General features: G+C 46.7%; 1 protein-coding gene across 3 annotated transcripts in view; it reads right to left on the bottom strand.

Moving 5' to 3' along the window:
• The window catches only part of LOC143766688 (uncharacterized), a 57577-nt gene extending 41008 nt beyond the window's left edge, over window positions 1–16569 (bottom strand). For 2 of the 3 annotated variants that reach the window (XM_077254545.1, XM_077254547.1), the window contains exons 1-5: window positions 16497–16553; window positions 14925–15073; window positions 14616–14795; window positions 14410–14533; window positions 14229–14326 (exon numbers count right to left, since the gene is read on the bottom strand). In XM_077254545.1, the coding sequence (XP_077110660.1) occupies window positions 14229–14326; window positions 14410–14533; window positions 14616–14795; window positions 14925–15002 (480 nt within the window). In that variant the 5' untranslated portion in view covers window positions 15003–15073; window positions 16497–16553. Of the gene's footprint in view, window positions 1–14228; window positions 14327–14409; window positions 14534–14615; window positions 14796–14924; window positions 15074–16309 lie in introns of all 3 variants that reach the window. The other variant, XM_077254546.1, reaches the window with a different exon arrangement.
• Window positions 16570–20211: the final 3642 nt, after the last annotated feature.

Below are 20211 nucleotides of genomic sequence, written 5' to 3'. Positions count from 1 at the left end.
CTCCCTCTCGGTTCGTTAAGGGCCAATTTCAAGGAGTCTTTTATTTCAGCCTGTATTATGGCTTTAAGGCTAGTGGCGAAATTAGGGGTCTCCTCTTGTATCGTCTTACTAATGCAGTTAGCACAGAGATCCTTCTTATACTGAACTGCAAGCGGGTCTTTACAAAGGGCACACTCTCGGTTCTTTGTTTTACCGCTAGCTTTCCTGGACCCCTAGTGATCAAAACAGAGAAAATGGACCCCGTTACCATAAGGGATACATTCACGTAGATCACTCACCACCACCGACAATCAAGGGTACCGATTTTGGAGGCTGGACCGATGCACGTGAAGCGTCCCTCTTGGACGCCGACGAATCTTGTCGGACAGAACGACCACTGTTCCTACCACTTGAGCGGCTGCTCCTGGTATGCTGGTGGCTCGGCAAGGCATCTGGTGAGAGCTCCTGCTGCTGCTGCTGTGAAGGCGGCTGCTGCTCCTGTTGTCCTACTTCCATGGTGAAGTGTTGAACATGAGCGCGTCTTTTGTGGTCCAGCACCCTTTTATGGGGGGACCACTGCACTCCCCGCCTCCTTCGGTGCCCAATAGTGGCCCCTCCCCTTCTCTGCCATGCCGCCGGAGTCCTTTTTTCACCGGCCGGCGTTTCTTCATGGGCGCCGCCATCTTGGATCTGGCGCCTGCCCCTGACGTCACACGGGCACGCCCATTCCCAGCGTGCCTGGCGTGTGACGTCAGACGAGCGACCCGGAAGCGGCCGCCGTGCCTGGACGCCGGCAGAGAGGGGAGAGTGGCGTGGCAGCCATGGAAGGAACCTGGTCCTGCAACCATGCTGCACAACGCCCGCACGGACGCAGCGACCCGGGGGACCTGCGGACGGCGCCTCCAGGACCCGAACTTCCGACGCACAGGCGCTGCCTGTTCTTCCACGCCGGGACGGGACCTGGGTAAGTCGAACCGCCGTGTTCAGCACAAGGGTCCCTGTCAGGACAGGAAACCCAACTGAAGCGACAGAGGTACCGCCCTTTTATTTTCAGTAGGGTTTCCTGTCCTGACTGGGCGGATCCCCTCTCTCAGGTGTGCCGTCATGGGGGAAGGGAAAAAAGTAATTTATTTTACATCTGGACAAACAGATCAGCGGTAGCTCGTTTCTTGCTAAATGTTTTCGGTCCTTTGTGGACCTTCCTCAGATCAGGTTTATCTAATGTAATACAGAGATTATACACAATAGAAAAAAAAAGAAAAAATAAGGATCAAAATATAAATCTGTCAATGTCAAAGCACATTACATAACAATATAAAACAAAGAAACAAAAGAAACGTAAATAACTGCATTATATGTCAAAATAATGAAATAACAGTGACTGCAGCTGTTCAACTAGTTTCTGGAGAGACAAGCACAAAGAGTTTCCAGAGTGATAAAACACAAAGCGTGATGTCCATTGGCTACAGAGTCATCAGTACCAACTTGAGATCCTAATAGAAAAGGATATTGTGGAACAGAGAGACGGACATATGTGCTCCTTACGGATCTAAGTAGGTGTCGTAGATAAGCTGAGGTATCGTGATGCGTACTAGAGACGTGCCCAAAAGAATAATGCCATAATCGTGCTCTGGTGTATCATGCCAATATCCTATGATCTGGAGCGTAGGATCTGGACTTATAATCAGATGTATGAGTATATTGGCAATATATGTGGGGGCTAATTTCAGAGGCAGTAATGGAGACCGTGACTGTGAGCAGAATAAGCTGCTTGGGCATGCGGTGTGCCCACACTGTATGCGTTCTGGTGCCTGGAGCGCTGGTGGCGTGCTGAGACGCTGAGGGAGGCACGCCTCCTGATGGAAGCACCATCATTGGGGGAAACGCATAGGCCAGACTCAACCACCAAGGGAACTGGAGGGAGTCGACCATCTCTGGCTGATCTGCCCTGTTCAGGGAGGCAAACCTTTGGACTGGTCTGTTGCCCCTGGTAGCAAACAAGTCTATTTCCGGAAGCCTCCACAAGTCCACTAACTTCCTGAATACTTGGTGATTGAGAAACCATTCTCTCTGATATAACGTATGGCGACTGAGGAAGCCGCTTTGATATTTTCCACTTCTCTGATGTGAAGGGCTTAGAGGGACAAGAGATGGGTTTCAGCGAGTTCGAGAATCTCCATCGCAGTAGACATCAGCACGTTTGATCGAGTTCCACCTTGCCAATTTACGTATGCAATTTACATATGCAACTGACATGGTATTGTCTGACAAAACTCTCACATGAGACCCCCACAGCTGTGGGAGAAAGTGATGTAAAGCATGGCTGACTGTCTTTAATTCCTTTAGATTTGAAGAGTCATCAGCCTCCTCTATGGACCGCTGCCCCTGGACCAGGTTATAGTACCATATGAGCTCCGCATCCATCAGGACTAGCATCTGTAGTAACTATCCAGGACGGTTTCACTAACCATGGAATCCCCTTCCCTCCTGGTCTCCCGGGACCTCCACCAGGACATGCTAGATAATAGACATAAAACCTCCAACTCAAGATCCTCCTGTTGAGCCGGGGATCTAAGAGAGGTCATGACAAAGGAATCTGGGGGGGAAATGACGAAACTCTAGTTTCAACCCTGATGTTACTAAGCCCAGGGAGTAGAAGTGATCTCCTGCCATCTGTGGCAAAAGAATTTTAACCTGCCGCCCACAGGAGGGTCAGGGTCAATGGAATTTATTACTCTTCCTGGGAGAGGATCCTCTAAAATGGGCACCTTTTTGTTTAGTCTCCTTTGTTGCCCAGCAATCTCAGTTTTCATAAGGCCACCTTCTACCGAATGGCTGCTTTCTAAAGGCCCTCCTGTAGCATGGAACAGACTGGTTAGGGTACCCCTTCTTTCTCTCTCCCACCTTGGTGAGGATCTCATCGAGCATGCTGCCAAACAGGATCTCACCCTGGCATGGAATTGCGCACAATTTAGACTTTGATTGCACATCACCCTTCTAGCACTTCAGCTATAGGGCATGACGAGCAGAATTAACAAGACCAGCTGACCTTGCCGCCAGGTGTAGGGAATCCACAGAAGCATCGGCTAGATATTCTGTAGCTCCCCTGATCAATGTAATAGAGGACAACAGCCTCTCTCTAGACAATCCTGTCTTCATCTGTTCCTCCAGCTGGTCCACCCAAACAAGTAGAAAAATGCACAGCAAATACGATTTGTTGGGAAAATGATCAAAAAAGCCGATTACAGAAAAAATCCCAATTATTAAAAAATACCTTTTATTCTTATTTATGTTTAAAAACTGGTGCACACAAAACCATCACCAAAGAAAAAACAACATCTATTAAAGAAAAGCCCTAGGGGGGTGCCTAACCCTATGGGCCTATCACTATACTGCACCCTACCTGGCAGTGGAGGTTGGTGCCCTATTTCCTACGCAATGGCGCCCGCGCTCACCGTTGGCTATCCCTTCTATTCTAACCATCCCTATAGGGAAGGGGTAGAAAGACAGTTAAATTCCCTAAGTCTGCATATGAGGCTATGGGCCTGAGGATATGACTTTTGGAGGCCCAAAAATATGCTTAATTGCCCCTATTCTGATCCTGACTCACAGCGGGGATTGGCACCCTAGATTTCTTTGCAACATGTGGCGCCCCCAATCCTTGACGGCTGTCCCAATGCTGACCCTGATAGAGAGATCTTAATGTGCAAAAAATAATGTAGCAAAAAAATTGATGGGCTTACAGTTGCTGGAAAAGCACATTAATGATTATCTATTAAATTTAATAATGATTATCTGACAATTTTCATAAATGTAATCCCATTAATGAATGTCAAGATGTCTTCTATAATGATAAAAACAATGAGGATAAGAAAGAACAGGGGCCCCTATTTCATAAAGATAACCACTAAGCACGCTATCCAGAGGGGATCCACCCTGTGTGTCTGTGACTACATCGTTATGCCGTAGGATATTTGACATCATAAAGCTAAGTAGCAGACTTTAACCCCTTTACCCCCAAGGGTGGTTTGCACGTTAATGACCAGGCCAATTTTTACAATTCTGACCACTGTCCCTTTATGAGGTTATAACTCTGGAACGCTTCAACAGATCCCTGTAATTCTGACATTGTTTTCTCGTAACATATTGTACTTCATGATAGTGGTAAAATTTCTTTGATATTACCTGCGTTTATTTGTAAAAAAAACGGAAATTTGGCGAAAATGTTGAAAATTTCACAATTTTCCAACTTTGAATTTTTATGCAATTAAATCACAGATATATGTCACACAAAATACTTAATAAGTAACATTTCCCACATGTCTACTTTACATCAGCACAATTTTGGAACCAAGTTTTTTTTTGTTAGGGAGTTATAAGGGTTAAAAGTTGACAAGCAATTTCTCATTTTTACAACACCATTTTTTTTAGGGACCACATCTCATTTGAAGTTATTTTGAGGGGTCTATATGATAGAAAATAATCAAGTTTGACACCATTTTAAAAACTGCACCCCTCAAGGTGCTCAAAACCACATTCAAGAAGTTTATTAACCCTTCAGTTGTTTCACAGGAATTTTCTCTAGTCACCTTCCACGACGGCATATGGAGGTTGTCTCTTTGCCCTAATGGGGAACAGGAAACACAGAGGTTAAAAGGACCTCCCACCTCCCACTTGCCAGTGTCTTTCCTGTTCCCCATGGGACAGGGAGAGGTGTCCATGTGCTGTAGTGGCCGGCGACTGCAGTACCTTGTTCAGGCTTTGCCTGTTAGAGCCGGTCAGCTGGAGGTCGCTTTCAGCCTCCTCCGTATGCTGCTCCCGTCGTCCTGCGTGCAGGTATCTCGGGACCCCCTCCCGGCCTTCCCGCGCCCCCACGAGGGCAAAGCAGGCCTGGGATCCCCGTCCGGGTTCCTCCTGGAGCTGCCCGGCGTTTCTCCCCCTCCATGCGGTCGGCTCGGCGTTCCGGAAGTGACGTCAGCGGCTCCCGCGTGTCACTTCCGGTTTCTTCATATCTCCCTGAAGCCGGTACTCCCGGGTTCGCCGGCCGGCGTGTCGGGCCTGGGAGCTCCCTCACATGGATCCTGGAGGGGGAGGGGGATGTCTGATTGCTGGAGGCAGGTGCTAAGGACGGCGTCCATAAAATCCTGCTGAACCACCACTGAGGTAAGACTATTTCCCCAGTATGGATGGTTCCTTGTGCCCTGCGTCTGCGGAGCCCAGCGCTACCCCTGCTACTGTGAGTGTTTGCAGGGGTGGGATCCGGGAGGAAGTATAGTAAGGGGGTTAGTAGTCCTCACCCCTCTCTCCCTTTGTATATTTCAGGGAGGAAAATCTGCCCCTAAAGCCGCCTATAGAAAGAAGTGCCCAGTCTGTTCTGTTAAATTCCCTCCTAACTGGGATAAAAAAACTCTGCCAGCCATGCACTGACAGGGCAATAAAAGCTCAGCAACCATCTCTGCTGGATGAAATTCGCTCACTGGTAAAACAGGAGGTACAATCTTCCTTGGCAGCTTTTACTCTTCCACCTCCACCTCCGCCACCCCATTCCCCGGCTAAGAAGAGGAAAATTCAGGTCGTTGAATCTGATTCTGACTCGGACCTCTCTCATGCCTCATCTACTGGCTGGGAAGATCCAGTATCACCTAAAGCTGAAGTCAGGAAATACCTCTTTTCCTCAGATTACATTGAGGATCTAGTCTCTGCTGTCCGTAACACTATGGGACTAGAAGAGGAACCTGAACCACAATCCATACAGGATCAGATGTTTGGTGGGCTTAGATCGGAGAAGAGAGTGGGTTTCCCAGTTCACGCTAACATTGTTAGTATGATTGATCAGGAATGGGAACTGCCTGAGAAACGACTCAGTACCCCTTCAGAAATGAAGCATAGATTTCCTCTAGAGGGTGAACTTATTAAATTGGACATTCCTAAGGTTGATGTGCAGGTGGCTAGAGTCGCCAAAAGAACTGCACTCCCCTTCGAGGATTCTTCACAGTTGAAGGATCCTATGGATAGGAAGATTGAAAGTCTCCTGAAAAAATCATGGGAAACTTATACGTCTGTCCTTAAGGCTAACGTCGCCTCTACTTGTGTGGCTAGGGCCCTCTCCTGCTGGCTGGAAAAATTGGAGACTCACATATCTCAAGGTACCTCAAGAGGCGAGATATTGGATTCACTCCCTATTCTGCATAAGGCTGCTGAGTTTCTGGCGGACGCTTCTCTGGAATCTGTTAGAGTTGCCACCAGATCCCTTGTACTTTCCAACTCTGCCAGAAGAGCTCTCTGGCTTAAATTATGGAGCGGTGATATCAACTCTAAAGCCAAGTTGTGTGCCATACCCTTTAAAGGAGATTATGTTTTCGTTCCAGCCTTAGATGACATTCTTGACAAGGCTACCGACAAGAAAAAAGTGCTCCCGGAGCAAAAACAACCTCTGCAAAACAGATGTCCTTTCTTCCAGACGATAACAGACTTCCTTTAGTAGCAAAAATCAGGAAGTTCAAAGAGATGAGATCTCCTACTCTGCGCGAGGGAATGTCACTTTTGGGCTCCATGAGAGCCTGCATACAATCGGTGGCTTGGGCTCAAGCTCACTCAAGAATCCTCCAAACCCACATTCTGGGCAATTGGGATGGTCGACCTGGCACTCTTGCTAAGAGGATCCACACACCGGGCCGAGTGAAAGCATCCTTAACATGGTGGATGAATTCCAGAAACCTCCTGAAAGGCGTGTGCTGGATTCCGTTTCCTCTGACCACGATCAAATCAGATGCCAGCAAGAGGGGCTGGGGAGCCATAATAAATCATGTTCCTTATCAAGGTCTTTGGAACCGGTCGATCAGCGAGAAATCGTCAAATTTCAGAGAGCTCAAAGCTGTGGAAGAGGCCCTATTAGCGGCAAGTCGGCAGCACGGTGGTGCAGTGGTTAGCACAGCAGCCTTGCAGCGCTGGAGTTCTGGGTTCTAATCCCACCTTGGACAACATCTGCAAAGAGTTTGTATGTTCTCTCCGTGTTTGCGTGGGTTTCCTCCGGGCACTCCGGTTTCCTCCCACATTCCAAATACATACTGATAGGGAATTTAGATTGTGAGCCCCATTGGGGACAGCGATGATAATGTGTACAAACTGTAAAGCGCTGCGTAATAGGTTAGCGCTATATAAAAATAAAGATTATTATTATTATTATTATTAAATTTCTGGACAACATGTTCAGATACATTCAGACAACATGACAACGGTGGCTCACATCAGGCACCAGGGCAGTACAAGGATCCTCAGTTTAAAATGGATCTCCGCTCAAATCTTTTCTTGGGCCGAAAAACACTTACTGTCCCTGACGGCAATTCACCTGAAGGGTGCTACAAATATTCAGGCGGATTACCTGAGTCGACAGGATATTCATCCTGGCGAATGGAGCCTGGATGTTCAAACGTCCAACATGTTAGTACACAAGTCCAGATGTTGACCTCTTTGCCTCTCACCAGAACGCAAAAGTCGAAACCTTTTTTCCTTGAACCCGAGAGGCAATCCCAGAGGGGTAGATGCCTTGATCCAGGACTGGCATTTTCACCTAGCTTACGCGTTTCCGCCAATCCCAATTCTTGCCAAAGTTCTACGGAAGATACGAATAGAAAAGACTCCGACTATTCTGATAGCTCCATTGTGACCCAAAAGAAGTTGGTTCAACTTGATCATCCAACTACAAGTGGATGGGCCGGTAATGTTACCAATAAAACACAATCTCCTCTCTCAGGGTCCCATTCTCTACTCAGACCCTCAGAAATGGAACTTGGTGGCGTGGTTGTTGAAGCCCAGGTATTAAAAGCAAAAGGTTTATCGATCCCTGTCATAGCTACTTTCCAAAAATCGAGAAAGCCAGTAACCAACGCCATCTACAATAAGATCTGGAAAAAGTTTTCATCACTCTGTCTGCCTAACCTTCCAGACCCTCTCAAGCCAAATATACCTATCATATTAGATTTTTTACAAAAAGGCTTGGAAATAGGTCTTAGGCCCAGTACCCTCAAGGTCCAGGTCTCTGCACTTAGCTCTGTTTTTGATCAAGATCTAGCTGGTCATCGATGGATTAAAAGGTTTATGACATCAGCAACTAGAATGAATCCTAGAAAACAAATCATAGTTCCCCCATGGGTCTCAATGTGGTGCTCCAAGGCCTGACAGGTCCACCTTTTGAACCATTGTCTTTCTGTTCTCCACAAAATCTGGCCTATAAAACTGTGTTTTTGGTAGCCATAACTTCGGCTAGAAGGGTTGGTGAATTACAAGCCTTGTCTATACGAGAACCTTATCTTCTAGTAAGAGATGATTCAATTGTGCTTCGTCTTGATCCTTCCTTTCTTCCAAACGTTATCTCTGACTTTCATCATTCTCAAGAGATTGTTCTACCGACCTTTTGCCATAAACCTGCAAACTTGGAAGAAAGAAAATTTAGCACTCTAAATGTCCGGCGTATTCTTTTACAGTACTTAGATCAGACCCGTGCTCTCAGAATTGATCATAACCTCTTTGTCCATCTCTCAGGACAAAATAAAGGGAAGAAAGTAGCCAAAAGTACCATTGCTACGTGGATCAAGAAAGCTATAACGGAAGCCTACCTTGCTCAAAACAAAAAGCCTTCAGTAGGGATCAAGGCCCACTCAACTAGATCTACATCAGTTTCCTGGGCAGAAAGAGCAGGTGCATCTCCGGAGCAGATCTGCAGGGCAGCAACGTGGTCTTCACTCCATACCTTCTCTAAACATTATAGATTAGATGTATTGTCCAATAAGGACTTAGCCTTCGGCCGTAAAGTTCTCCAGGCCGTTGTCCCTCCCTAGTACCAAATTAGTTGGTATTCCTCCATATGCCGTCGTGGAAGGTGACTAGAGAAAATAGAATTATTCTTACCGTTAATTCGGTTTCTAGGAACCTTCCACGACGGCACTAATTTCCCACCCGATACATATTCCTGGATTAGTTCTGGGATTCTGAAGGTAAACCAGTGCTATGGTCTCAGTTGTAAGTCACTGGCAAGTGGGAGGTGGGAGGTCCTTTTAACCTCTCTGTGTTTCCTGTTCCCCATTAGGGCAAAGAGACAACCTCCATATGCCGTCGTGGAAGGTTCCTAGAAACCGAATTAACGGTAAGAATAATTCTATTTTTGGAATGTTTAAATAAAAATTAAAAAACATTTAACTTTTTTTTTCACAAAAAATTTACTTCAGCTCCAATTTGTTTTATTTTACCAAGGGTAACAGGAGGAAATGGACCCAAAAATTGTTGTGCAATTTGTCCTGAGTACGCTGATACCCCATATGTGGGGGTAAACCACTGTTTCGGCGCATGGCAGAGCTCGGAAGCGAAGGATTGCCATTTGACTTTTCAATGCAAAATTGACTCGAATTAAGATCGGACGCCATGTTGTGTTTGGAGAGCCCCTGATGTGCCTAAACATTGAAACCCCAAACAAGTGACACCATTTTGGAAAGTAGACGCCCTAAGGAACTCATCTAGATGTGTTGTGAGAGCTTTGAACTCCCAAGTGTTTCACTACAGTTTATAACGCAGAGCCGTGAAAATAAAAATTCTTTTTTTTCCCACAAAAATTATTATTTAGCCCACAGTTTTGTATTTTCCCCAAGGGTAACAGGAGAAATTAGACCCCAAAAGTTGTTGTCCAAGGTGTCCTGAGTACACTGATACCCCCATATGTGGGGTAAACCCCTCTTTGGGCGCATGGGAGAGCTCGGAAGGGAAGGAGCACTGTTTTACTTTTTCAATGCAGAATTGGCTGGAATTGAGTTCGGACGCCATGTTGCGTTTGGAGAGCCCCTGACGTGCTTAAACAGTAGAAACCCCCCAATTATAACAGAAGCCCTAATCCAAACACATCCCTAACCCTAATCCCAAACGGTAACCCTAACCTGAACACCCCTAACCCTAACACACCCCTAACCCTAATACCAACCCTATTCCCAATCGTAAATGTAATCCAAACCTTAACCCTAACTTTAGCCCCAACCCCAACTTTAGCCCCAACCCTAACTGTAGCTTTAACCCTAGCCCCAACCCTAACCCTAGCCCTAACCCTAACCCTAACGGGAAAATGGAAATAAATACATTTTTTTAATTTTTCCCTAACTAAGGGGGTGATGAAGGGGGTTTGATTTACTTTTATAGTGGGTTTTTAGCTGATTTTTATGATTGGCAGCCATCACACACTGAAAGACGCTTTTTATTGCAAAAAATATTTTTTGCATTACCACATTTTGAGAGCTATAATTTTTCCATATTTTGGTCCACAGAGTCATGTGAGGTCTTGATTTTTGCGGGACCAGTTGACGTTTTTATTGGTAACATTTTTGGGCGCGTGACGTTTTTTGATCGCTTTTTATTCCGATTTTTGTGAGGCAGAATGACCAAAAACCAGCTATTCATGAATTTCTTTTGGGGAATGCGTTTATACCGTTCCGCGTTTGGTAAAATGGATAAAGCAGTTTGATTCTTCGGGTCAGTGCGATTACAGCGATACCTCATTTATATCATTTTTTTATGTTTTGGCGCTTTTATACGATAAAAACTATTTTATAGAAAAAATAATTATTTTTGCATTGCTTTATTCTGAGGACTAACTTTTTTACTTTTTCGCTGATGATGCTGTATGGCGGCTCGTTTTTTGCGGGACAAGATGACGTTTTCAGCGGTACCATGGTTATTTATATCTGCCTTTTTGATCGCGTGTTATTTCACTTTTTGTTTGGCGGTATGATAATAAAGCGTTTTTTGCCTTTTTTAATTTTTTTTACGGTGTTCACTGAAGGGGTTAACTAGTGGGACAGTTTTATAGGTCGGGTCGTTACGGACGTGGCAATACTAAATATTTGTACTTTTATTGTTTTTTTTTTATTTAGATAAAGAAATGTATTTATAGGAATATATATATATATATATATATATATATATATATATATATATATATATATATATATATATATATATATATATATATATATATATATATATATATATATTTAGGAATTTTATTTCTTTTTTTATACACATGTGAATATTTATTTTTTACACTATAACATTGCCCCAGGGGGGGGGCATCATGTTATAGTGTAAGATCGCTGATCTGACACTTTGCTGTGCACTGTGTCAGATCAGCGATCTGACGTGCACTCCTGCAGGCTTACCAGCCCTTGCTCTGAGCAGGCGCTGTGAAGCCACCTCCCTGCAGGACCCGGAAGGCCCCCCGAAGCCATCTTGGATCCGGGCCTGCTGCAGGGAGGAGGTAAGAGACCCTCGGAGCAACGCGATCACATCGCGTTGCTGCGGGGTTCTCAGGGATGCTTCCCTATACCGCCAGAACACTGCAATCATGTTTGATCGCAGTGTGCCGGGGGTTAATGTGCCGGGGCAGTCTGTGACCGCTCCTGGCATATAGAGCCGGATGTCAGCTGCGATAGTCAGTTGACATCCGGCCGCGATCGGATGCGCGGCCGATCGCATAATAATAATAATAATAATATTTATTGTTATAGCGCCATTTATTCCATGGCGCTTTACATGTGAGGAGGGGTATACATAATAAAAACAAGTACAATAATCTTAAACAATACAAGTCATAACTGGTACAGGAGGAGTGAGGACCCTGCCCGAGAAGGCTCACAATCTACAAGCATATGACGTACTATCCAGTCGGTGGTCATACGGGTCCACCCCACCTCGACGGGATAGTACGTCTAATGTCAGAAAGGGGTTAACAAAATATGTATTTACTCCTTATGAACCTCCGTGTAGAGGGGAAACGCGTTGAGCTTTATTCTATATACACATGTCCTTTTGCAATATGTTCGGCTCATAAGCTTTGGTTGGTTTTTTTGGCACTAAGTATCATTATGAGGAGAACATGTCCCAAGTGGTTATCTTTAGGAAATAGGGGCCCCTGTTATTTCTTATCCTCATTGTTATCATCATTATAGAAGACATCTTGACATTCATTAATGGGATTACATTTATGAAAATTGTCACATAATCATTATTAAATTTAATAGATAATCATTAATGTGCTTTTCCAGCAACTGTAAGCCCATCAATATTTTTTTGCTACATTATTTTTTGCACATTAGCACCTTAAGATCTCTCTATCAGGGTCAGCATTGGGACAGCCGTCGAGGAGTGGGGGTGCCACATGTTGCAAAGAAATCTAGGATGCCAACCCCCGCTGTGAGGCAGGATCAGAATGGGGCAATTCAGTACATTTTTTGGCCTCCAAAAGTCATATCATTAGGCCCATAGCCTTATATGCAGACTTAGGGAATTTTACTGTCTTTCTACCTCTTCCCTATAGGGATCGTTAGAATTGAAGGGACAGCCGACGGTGAGCGGGGGCGCCATTGCGCAGGAAATAGGGTGCCAACCTCCGCTGCCAGGTAGGGTGCAGTATAGGGATAGGCCCATAGGGTTAGGCACCCCCCTAGGGCTTTTCTTTAATAGACGTTTTTTCTTTGGTGATGGTTTTGTCTGCACCAGTTTTTAAACATAAATAAGAATAAAAGGGATTTTTTAATAATTGGGATTTTTTCTGTGAATCCACTCAAACAAGTATTGACCTTGCTGCACATGTGCTGGGTATAGCCGGTCTAAAGGCTCTGGTGCAGGACTCCCATGATCTTTTAAGTAATGTATCTGCTTTGCGGTCTAGAGGGTCAGATAGGACCCCAGAATCTTCTACAGACAGGACAGAATGCCTAGAAGTCGAGGCCACTGCGGAGTCCACCTTGAGAATTTGGACCAAGCTGTCAGGTTATCATCCTCAAAGGGACAAAGGGATACCTCCTCCTGGAAAATGAAGAGAGGAACCCTCGCGCTGCCCTTGCTTGCTCCATTCCTTCCAGACCAAATCCTTCTACAGTAACGGGGAAAGCACGTCTCTTTTTCTACAAAAGAACTGCAAACATAATTTCCTGCGTAGATCTAGCCTCTGTCGCCTCTGAAAGCCCCATGGTATTTCTAACTGATTTCACCAGGTTATCCATACTCTCTATGGGAAAACAAGATAGCCCTTCTTCACCAGATGACGATGATGAATCAGAAGCATCAGAGGATTCAGCCTGGTCACTACCGGAAGCAGAACTGGAGACAGGGGTTAACACTCCTTGCTTTGGACTTATGTTTCCTAAGGACTGAAGTTCCTCTCTTATCATTAATCGTATATCAGCGGATCTACCCGAGGACTCCTCCTCTAAAGTCTGGCTGATACAACTCTGACACAGTCTTTTAAGATAGAGATCAGGAAGGGGTTGTGAGCACAAGGCACATTCTTTGTGCTTGGATTTTTTTAGATTTCTTAGCCTGAAGGGGAGGTACACAAAGAAGCCGAATCAGCTTAGTAGGCAGAGTCATGTAACACTCACCCAGTGAAGCTGTGATGTGGTACCGGTTCTGGAAGCGGAGGCACAGCACGAGTTCTAGAAGGTTCAGCTCCATTACTCCGTACCCTCTTGTCAGTGGAGTCGCCCTCGCGGGAGCGCCCACTGCTGCTCTTGGGATTGCTGTGCGGCTGCACTTCCACCACCTGTGGGTGCACCTTAGATTCTCCTGGAGAGGACATCTTTGGGACACATCGGCAGCAGGAGGCCGCCGGATCTTATACTTTCAGCCCGTCCATCTCCGGAACACGCCTACCCGGATTCCCGGAAGTGAACTCAAGCAATTTCGGTTCAGGAATGCTGAATAGGCACTGCTCATGCGTGGGCCGAAACCTGGAAGCACAGCCTGATGGAGGAGCAGGTCGGCCGATGCACGCATCCCGCTCCACAAGATGAGTGCCGGTCTGGTCCTACTGCACCGCGTGAGCCAGGACAGCCTCTTCCGGATCCTGGCCTCACATCATCCACCATCAGACGAGGGGGGAGTCGGACAGGCAGGGCTCCCGACGCTGCTTCTGGTGCCGCAGCCCCTGCCGTTCCCCCAACACCGTACAGGCAGCAGGTACAGGTCCATGTAACCTTTCCCCTGCAGGTTCCCACAGGAACAGGAAACCAATATAGGAGGTGAGGAACACCCCTTTTTATCTGTAGGTTTCCTGATCCTGGGGGCGGATCCCCCCTCTCAGTGGGTGCTGTTGTGGCGATAATAAAAAAAACCCCATATAATACTGGTGGATAAAACAAGACTGAGCACAAAACCTTCACAGTTGTCTACACATCATAGGGGAGATCTCATGACACCTTCTCTCCATCTACCTGATGATCCTGAGGAACATTGGGATCTTCTTGTTTACAGTCCTGTGGAAGAAGAGGACGGGGACATCTCTCTGGTGTTGTCATCTTACTGGATAGATCTGGAGGAAACACATACAGGGACTGAATTCATTCTTTACATACAGATAATTATAGGCCGTGTGTATTTAGTCCTGTCTATTACCTGGTGATGTGAGGGGCTGGGGAACCTCCATCATGACGTCCTTGTACAGATCTCTGTGTCCTCCTAAATACTCCCACTCCTCCATGGAGAAATAGACGGCGACATCCTGACACCTTATAGGAACCTGACACATACAATGATACCGTCATCCCCCGATCCCTTCATAGCGTTACTGTATAATGTCCCAGCATTCCCAGCAGTGTCACCTCTCCAGTCAGCAGCTCAATCATCTTGTAGGTGAGTTCTAGGATCTTCTGGTCATTGATGTCCTCATGTATCAGTGGGTGAGGTGGAGGCCTTGTGATTGGGCTCAGGGGTCTTCCCCATCCCTCAGACACAGGGTCCTGACAGCGCTCACTAGAGGTCTTCTTCACTACTGTGTAATCCTGGTTATGGAGAGAAACATTAATAAATCTCACTACAGACATTTCCAGAGTCCTCACCTCTCCAGTTCTGTCCATCTGTTATTCCCATAGATAAGAATGATGTAATGTGACGTCATCAGAATCTCTCACCTCTCCAGTAAGCCGAAAGAGGATCTCTAGGGTGAGGTGTAATATCCTCTCCGCCATCTTGTCTCTGTCCATATCCATCCTTGATGGGTAAATCAGGAAATTCTCTTATATAGAAGATCTTCACTGAGAGAATCCGATATTGTAGAGACCTGAATGAGAAGAAGATGAGCCGATGTAACATCATAAGAATCCTGTGTAATAATACAATTACTGGAGATAATAAGGGAAACATATGAGGAGATTTATTATTTTACAGTATTTAGTTTCCTTCTTTCCATCTACTAATAAAACCTATATATTTAGGCCACAGACAACAAGCAGTTTCTCCCTCGGAGTCGGCAGCTGAATACGTTCCTCATAGACTCATCTTCCATAACGCTAATTCTCGTCTCATTTACCGACCCTGGAATCGGCATTAGTAATACTGCAGGAGATATTCATTACACGTGACAGGAGAAATAACGACTTCATGATGAGGACGACATCTTCATCTCCTACTGCGGCTCTAGGAACAGATCTGTCCAGAGTCGGTCACTGACTCCATCCCCACCGGCCTCTATATGGAGGTTTCCCGTCTTCCCCGCACTGGAATCTTCTATCACGTTAGATCTCAGCTCTGAGTCACACACAGAAGTTTGAGGCTTTTATAGGAGATTGTTGGTAAGAACAAGACAGGAGATATCTGAGGCCAATGTCTCCACGTACAGTTTTTTTTCTTCGGATATGATGTTTTGGGGGGCATTTTCCCATAGGCTTCCATATGTTACATGAAAAAACATTATACTGTGTGGGCCCCGTACTATGAGAGTAATACTTGTTTCCCGTCTTTCATATTTTGGTCGCTTGTATCTATCAGCGGAAAAGGAACAAAACCATTGTGATTCTTATAAGGAGACAACACAAAACCCCTAAATATAACATTTGATAACAACCCCACAATTTATACATGAAGAGAAGAAAGCGACGCAAAAAAGGTGCACTCAAAATCCATATAATATATATTTAGAAATAATGCTTTATTGAAACATTAGTGCACAAACATCATAAGAACATTTAAAAACATGTATAAAAAACACCCATACATGCATGATCAATATCCTCTAGTGTGAGGACATAGACAGAAGTAGGCTCAGAGATAAGGGGTACGATAATCCCATGAGCAATTCCAGTGAGTTGCGATAATTAGCTTATAATGTCTATATTATATTTGTACCACTGTTTGCATGACTGAGGTGTGGCTCTCTCCTAGAATACAACTATACTGCGAAAACAAATAAATGATTGCTGCTGAGATCCACTACGGAGAGTGCGCCCTATTCAGGTCATGCAGACCAATGCTTATTTACACATATAACATGTCAAATCAAGTCAATGGTGATACTCACTGGAAGTAACTGAGCCCACTGGCTCCCAACGCGTATCGCTACTCCTGGTAGCTTCGTCAGGGGAAGTGACACTTATGTGTGTAAATAAGGGGCACTTTTCAGTGTTTGTCAGAACTGTCCGAGGATTATTAGAGGGGATAGTTTCCCCCCAATTACAAGGGACACCTGTGGATATTGGGGTCTTTACCTGCTACAGTCCTGGTGTGGACCCTCCACCTGCAGAGCCACACTCCACATATATGGCTGCTCTGTGTGCACAGGACCTGTGATGAGGTCACAGGGGGGGAGGAGTCAGGGGTCACATGATCAGGGGCCTCAGTGTATGCAGGACTCTGCTGTGCTGGTTGTCATGGTGCTGGATGAGGGGAAGTTTATGTGTGGGGTCAGGAGGGGTTTACAGTGTGGATGTAGGGGAGCCGTGTGTGTACGAGGTGTACGGAGCGGAGCCGTGTGTGTACGAGGTGTACGGTGCGGAGCCGTGTGTGTACGAGGTGTACGGAGCAGAGCCGTGTGTGTACGGAGCGGAGCCGTGTGTGTACGAGGTGTACGGAGCAGAGCCGTGTGTGTACGAGATGTACGGAACGGAGCCGTGTGTGTACAAGGTGTACGGAGCGGAGCCATGTGTGTACGAGGTGTACGGAGCGGAGCCGTGTGTGTACGAGGTGTACGGAGCGGAGCCATGTGTGTACGAGGTGTACGGAGCGGAGCTGTGTGTGTATGAGGTGTACGGAGCGGAGCCGTGTGTACGAGGTGTACGGAGCGGAGCTGTGTGTGTATGAGGTGTACGGAGCGGAGCCGTGTGTGTACGAGGTGTACGGAGCAGAACCATGTATGTATTACATGTACAAAGCGGAGCTGTATGTATGTGTGGAGTGGCTACGGTATTACTGTGTATAGCAGGCAATCCCCACATGTTAATGTCGGTCTAACAGCTGTGAAACATGCGGGGTGAGGACTCAATTGAAGGGGGAGACTGGGTGAAGAAGATGCCTTGGTAACGGGGGGCTGTGACGATGCTGTTGAGTTTTATATACATGTGTGATAAAGTGATGCTACATTTTATCCCTATGGCCGGTGTTGTATGTTCGGTTCTCCTACAGGCTATGCCTATGGCCGTCCCTGGGAATGTGGGAGGTCCGTCCACTAGGGGAACCATACACCATACCGTAGATAGGGACACAGTTTGCACTACACTGGGTATAATATAGTTAATACTTTTGGGATTAGCCCACAGTTTGGGAGGGGTTAGATGAGGTTTTATAGAGAATGTTTTCCAGCTGACAGTCAGTCAGAGTCTAGCAAGTTATCCAGGAGATGTATGGTGATTTTGAGGATGACCTTCAGGTCCTGGATAAATAGTTGGACGCTCCGCCGGAGCTCCTCCATCTGCTTGTCCTCACATGCCGTCAGGGCTGCCACTAGGAATTTTGGGGACCCATACTTGTGAAATTTTCAGGGCCCCCCTGAGACTCCGCCCAGGCTCCACCCCTCGAACTGTCCACAGCCCCACCGCTCTCTCTTGGAAAAACTCCACTTCTCAATCATCACACATTAAGGCCGGGGTCACACTTGCAAGTTCAATGCGGGAAACTCGCGCGAGTCTCTCTCAAGTCCTGGCACTGCCGCTGGCACTCGGGACTGGAGCGTGCTGCTGCATAGAAATACATGCAGCCACAAACTCCGGTCCAGAGTGCCGGCGGCCGTGCCAGGACTTGCAAGTGAGACCCCGGCCTAACAGTTCCCATCACCAGATCACACACATATAGCCAGCAGCTTTTGTTTTGGCCAAAAGATTTTTTAAGCCTCCACCACAACAAGGTAGACTCTTTTGGTCGAGCTCTACTCTACTCTAACCTATTAATCATTTGATATAATATACAATACAATTTTGGTATATTTTTATTTATTTTTCAATTTTTAAAATGACCAATAATATCACATACAAGGGGCAAATACCACCGCACCATGACCAGACGCCATGTTACCACCACAGTGATCGAATATCACATACAGGGAACAAATACCACCGCACCATGTCCAGATCACATATTACCACCACATAGTGAACTATAATACCACAAACAAGGAACAACTAACGCCACACCATGTCCAGATCACATATTACCACCACAGTGACCGAATAATATCGCATACAAGGAACAAATACCGACATACCATGTGCAGACCATCTGTCCCATGATCCTGCCCCATCTGTCCCATGATCCTGCCCCATCATGTCCATCCTGTCCCATGATTCTGTACCATCTGTCTCCATCCTGCCCCATGATCCTGCCCCATTGTATCCATCCTGTCCCATGATCCTGCCCCATTGTATCCATCCTGTCCCATGATCCTGCCCCATCTGTCTCCATTCTTGCCTCCTGTGTCTCCATTCTTGCCCCCTTTGTCTCCATTCTTGCTCTCTGTGTCTCCATACTTCCCCCTGTGTCTCCATTTTTGCCCGCATCGCCATTCTTTCCCCCTGTGTCTCCATTCTTGCCACGTGTCTCCATTCTTGCCCCTGTGTCTCCATTCTTGCCTCCTGTGTCTCCATACTTCCCCGTGTCTCCATTCTTGCCCCGTGTCTCCATTCTTCCCTCTGTGTCTCCATTCTTGCCCCCTGTATCTTCATTCTTCCCCCATGTCTCCATTCTTCCTGTGTCTCCATTCTTGCCCCGTGTCTCCATTCTTGCTCTCTGTGTCTCCATACTTCCCCCTGTGTCTCCATTTTTGCCCCGTGTCTCCATTCTTGCTCTCTGTGTCTCCATACTTCCCCGTGTCTCCATTTTTGCCCGTATCTCCATTCTTGCCCCATGTGTCCATTCTTGCCCCGTGTCTCCATTCTTACCCGTGTCTCCTTCTTACCCGTGTCTCCATTCTTACCCGTGTCTCCATTCTTGCCCCTGTGTCTGCATTCTTGCCCCTGTGTCTCCATTCTCTTGCCCCTGTGTCTCCATTCTTGCCTCCTGTGTCTCCATTCTTGCCCGTGTCTCCATTCTTGCCCCCTGTGTCTCCATTCTTGCCCCCTGTGTCTCCATTCTTGCCCCCTGTGTCTCCATTCTTGCCCCGTATCTCCATTCTTGCCCCTGTGTCTCCATTCTTGCCCCTGTGTCTCCATTCTTGCCTCTGTGTCTCCATTCTTGCCCCGTGTCTACATTCTTGCCCCCGTGTCTCAATTCTTGCTCTCTGTGTCTCCATACTTCCCCCTGTGTCTCCATTTTTGCCCGCATCGCCATTCTTTCCCCCCGTGTCTCCATTCTTGCCCCATGTCTCCATTCTTGCCCCTGTGTCTCCATTCTTGCCTCCTGTGTCTCCATACTTCCCCGTGTCTCCATTCTTGCCCCGTGTCTCCATTCTTCCCTCCGTGTCTCCATTCTTGCCCCCCGTGTCTTCATTCTTCCCCCATGTCTCCATTCTTCCCGTGTCTCCATTCTTCCCGTGTCTCCATTCTTGCCCCCTGTGTCTGCAGCGCCCCAGAGTCCTGGTCGTTGCAGTACTGTGGCTCCGCCACTAAGGGGAGCTATGGTACGTCTGATGGCACTGAAGGAGTTCATCTGATCAGGTATCACAGACACCAATACATTTCACAGTCGGGCCTCCGGGGGGAGCTAAGGGTTCTATTCACTAGGCCACTCCCCACCATAGTGGGTAAACTGGGGGTCAGGCAGGAAGTTAGATCAGAAAGCTGACTGGGTTGGAACCAGGCAACACCTTGTGGCAGAGGGTGTTGTGGGGGAACATACAGTAGGGTCTCTGTCAGGGGTGGGATCCTGACAGAGGCTTGGCAACTAGAGCGAACGTAACGGGACCGTGCCTGCTCAGGATAGCGGCGGTGCCCAAGGAAGGATCAGAAGCGAGATAGATTGTGCTGAGTGAGAAACGAGATCAAGCGATAAGGAGAA

This window comes from Ranitomeya variabilis, chromosome 4 (genome assembly GCF_051348905.1).
Source record: "Ranitomeya variabilis isolate aRanVar5 chromosome 4, aRanVar5.hap1, whole genome shotgun sequence".
NCBI classification, from domain to species: Eukaryota; Metazoa; Chordata; class Amphibia; order Anura; family Dendrobatidae; genus Ranitomeya; species Ranitomeya variabilis.
This window is presented reverse-complemented; position numbering and strand designations above follow the sequence as displayed.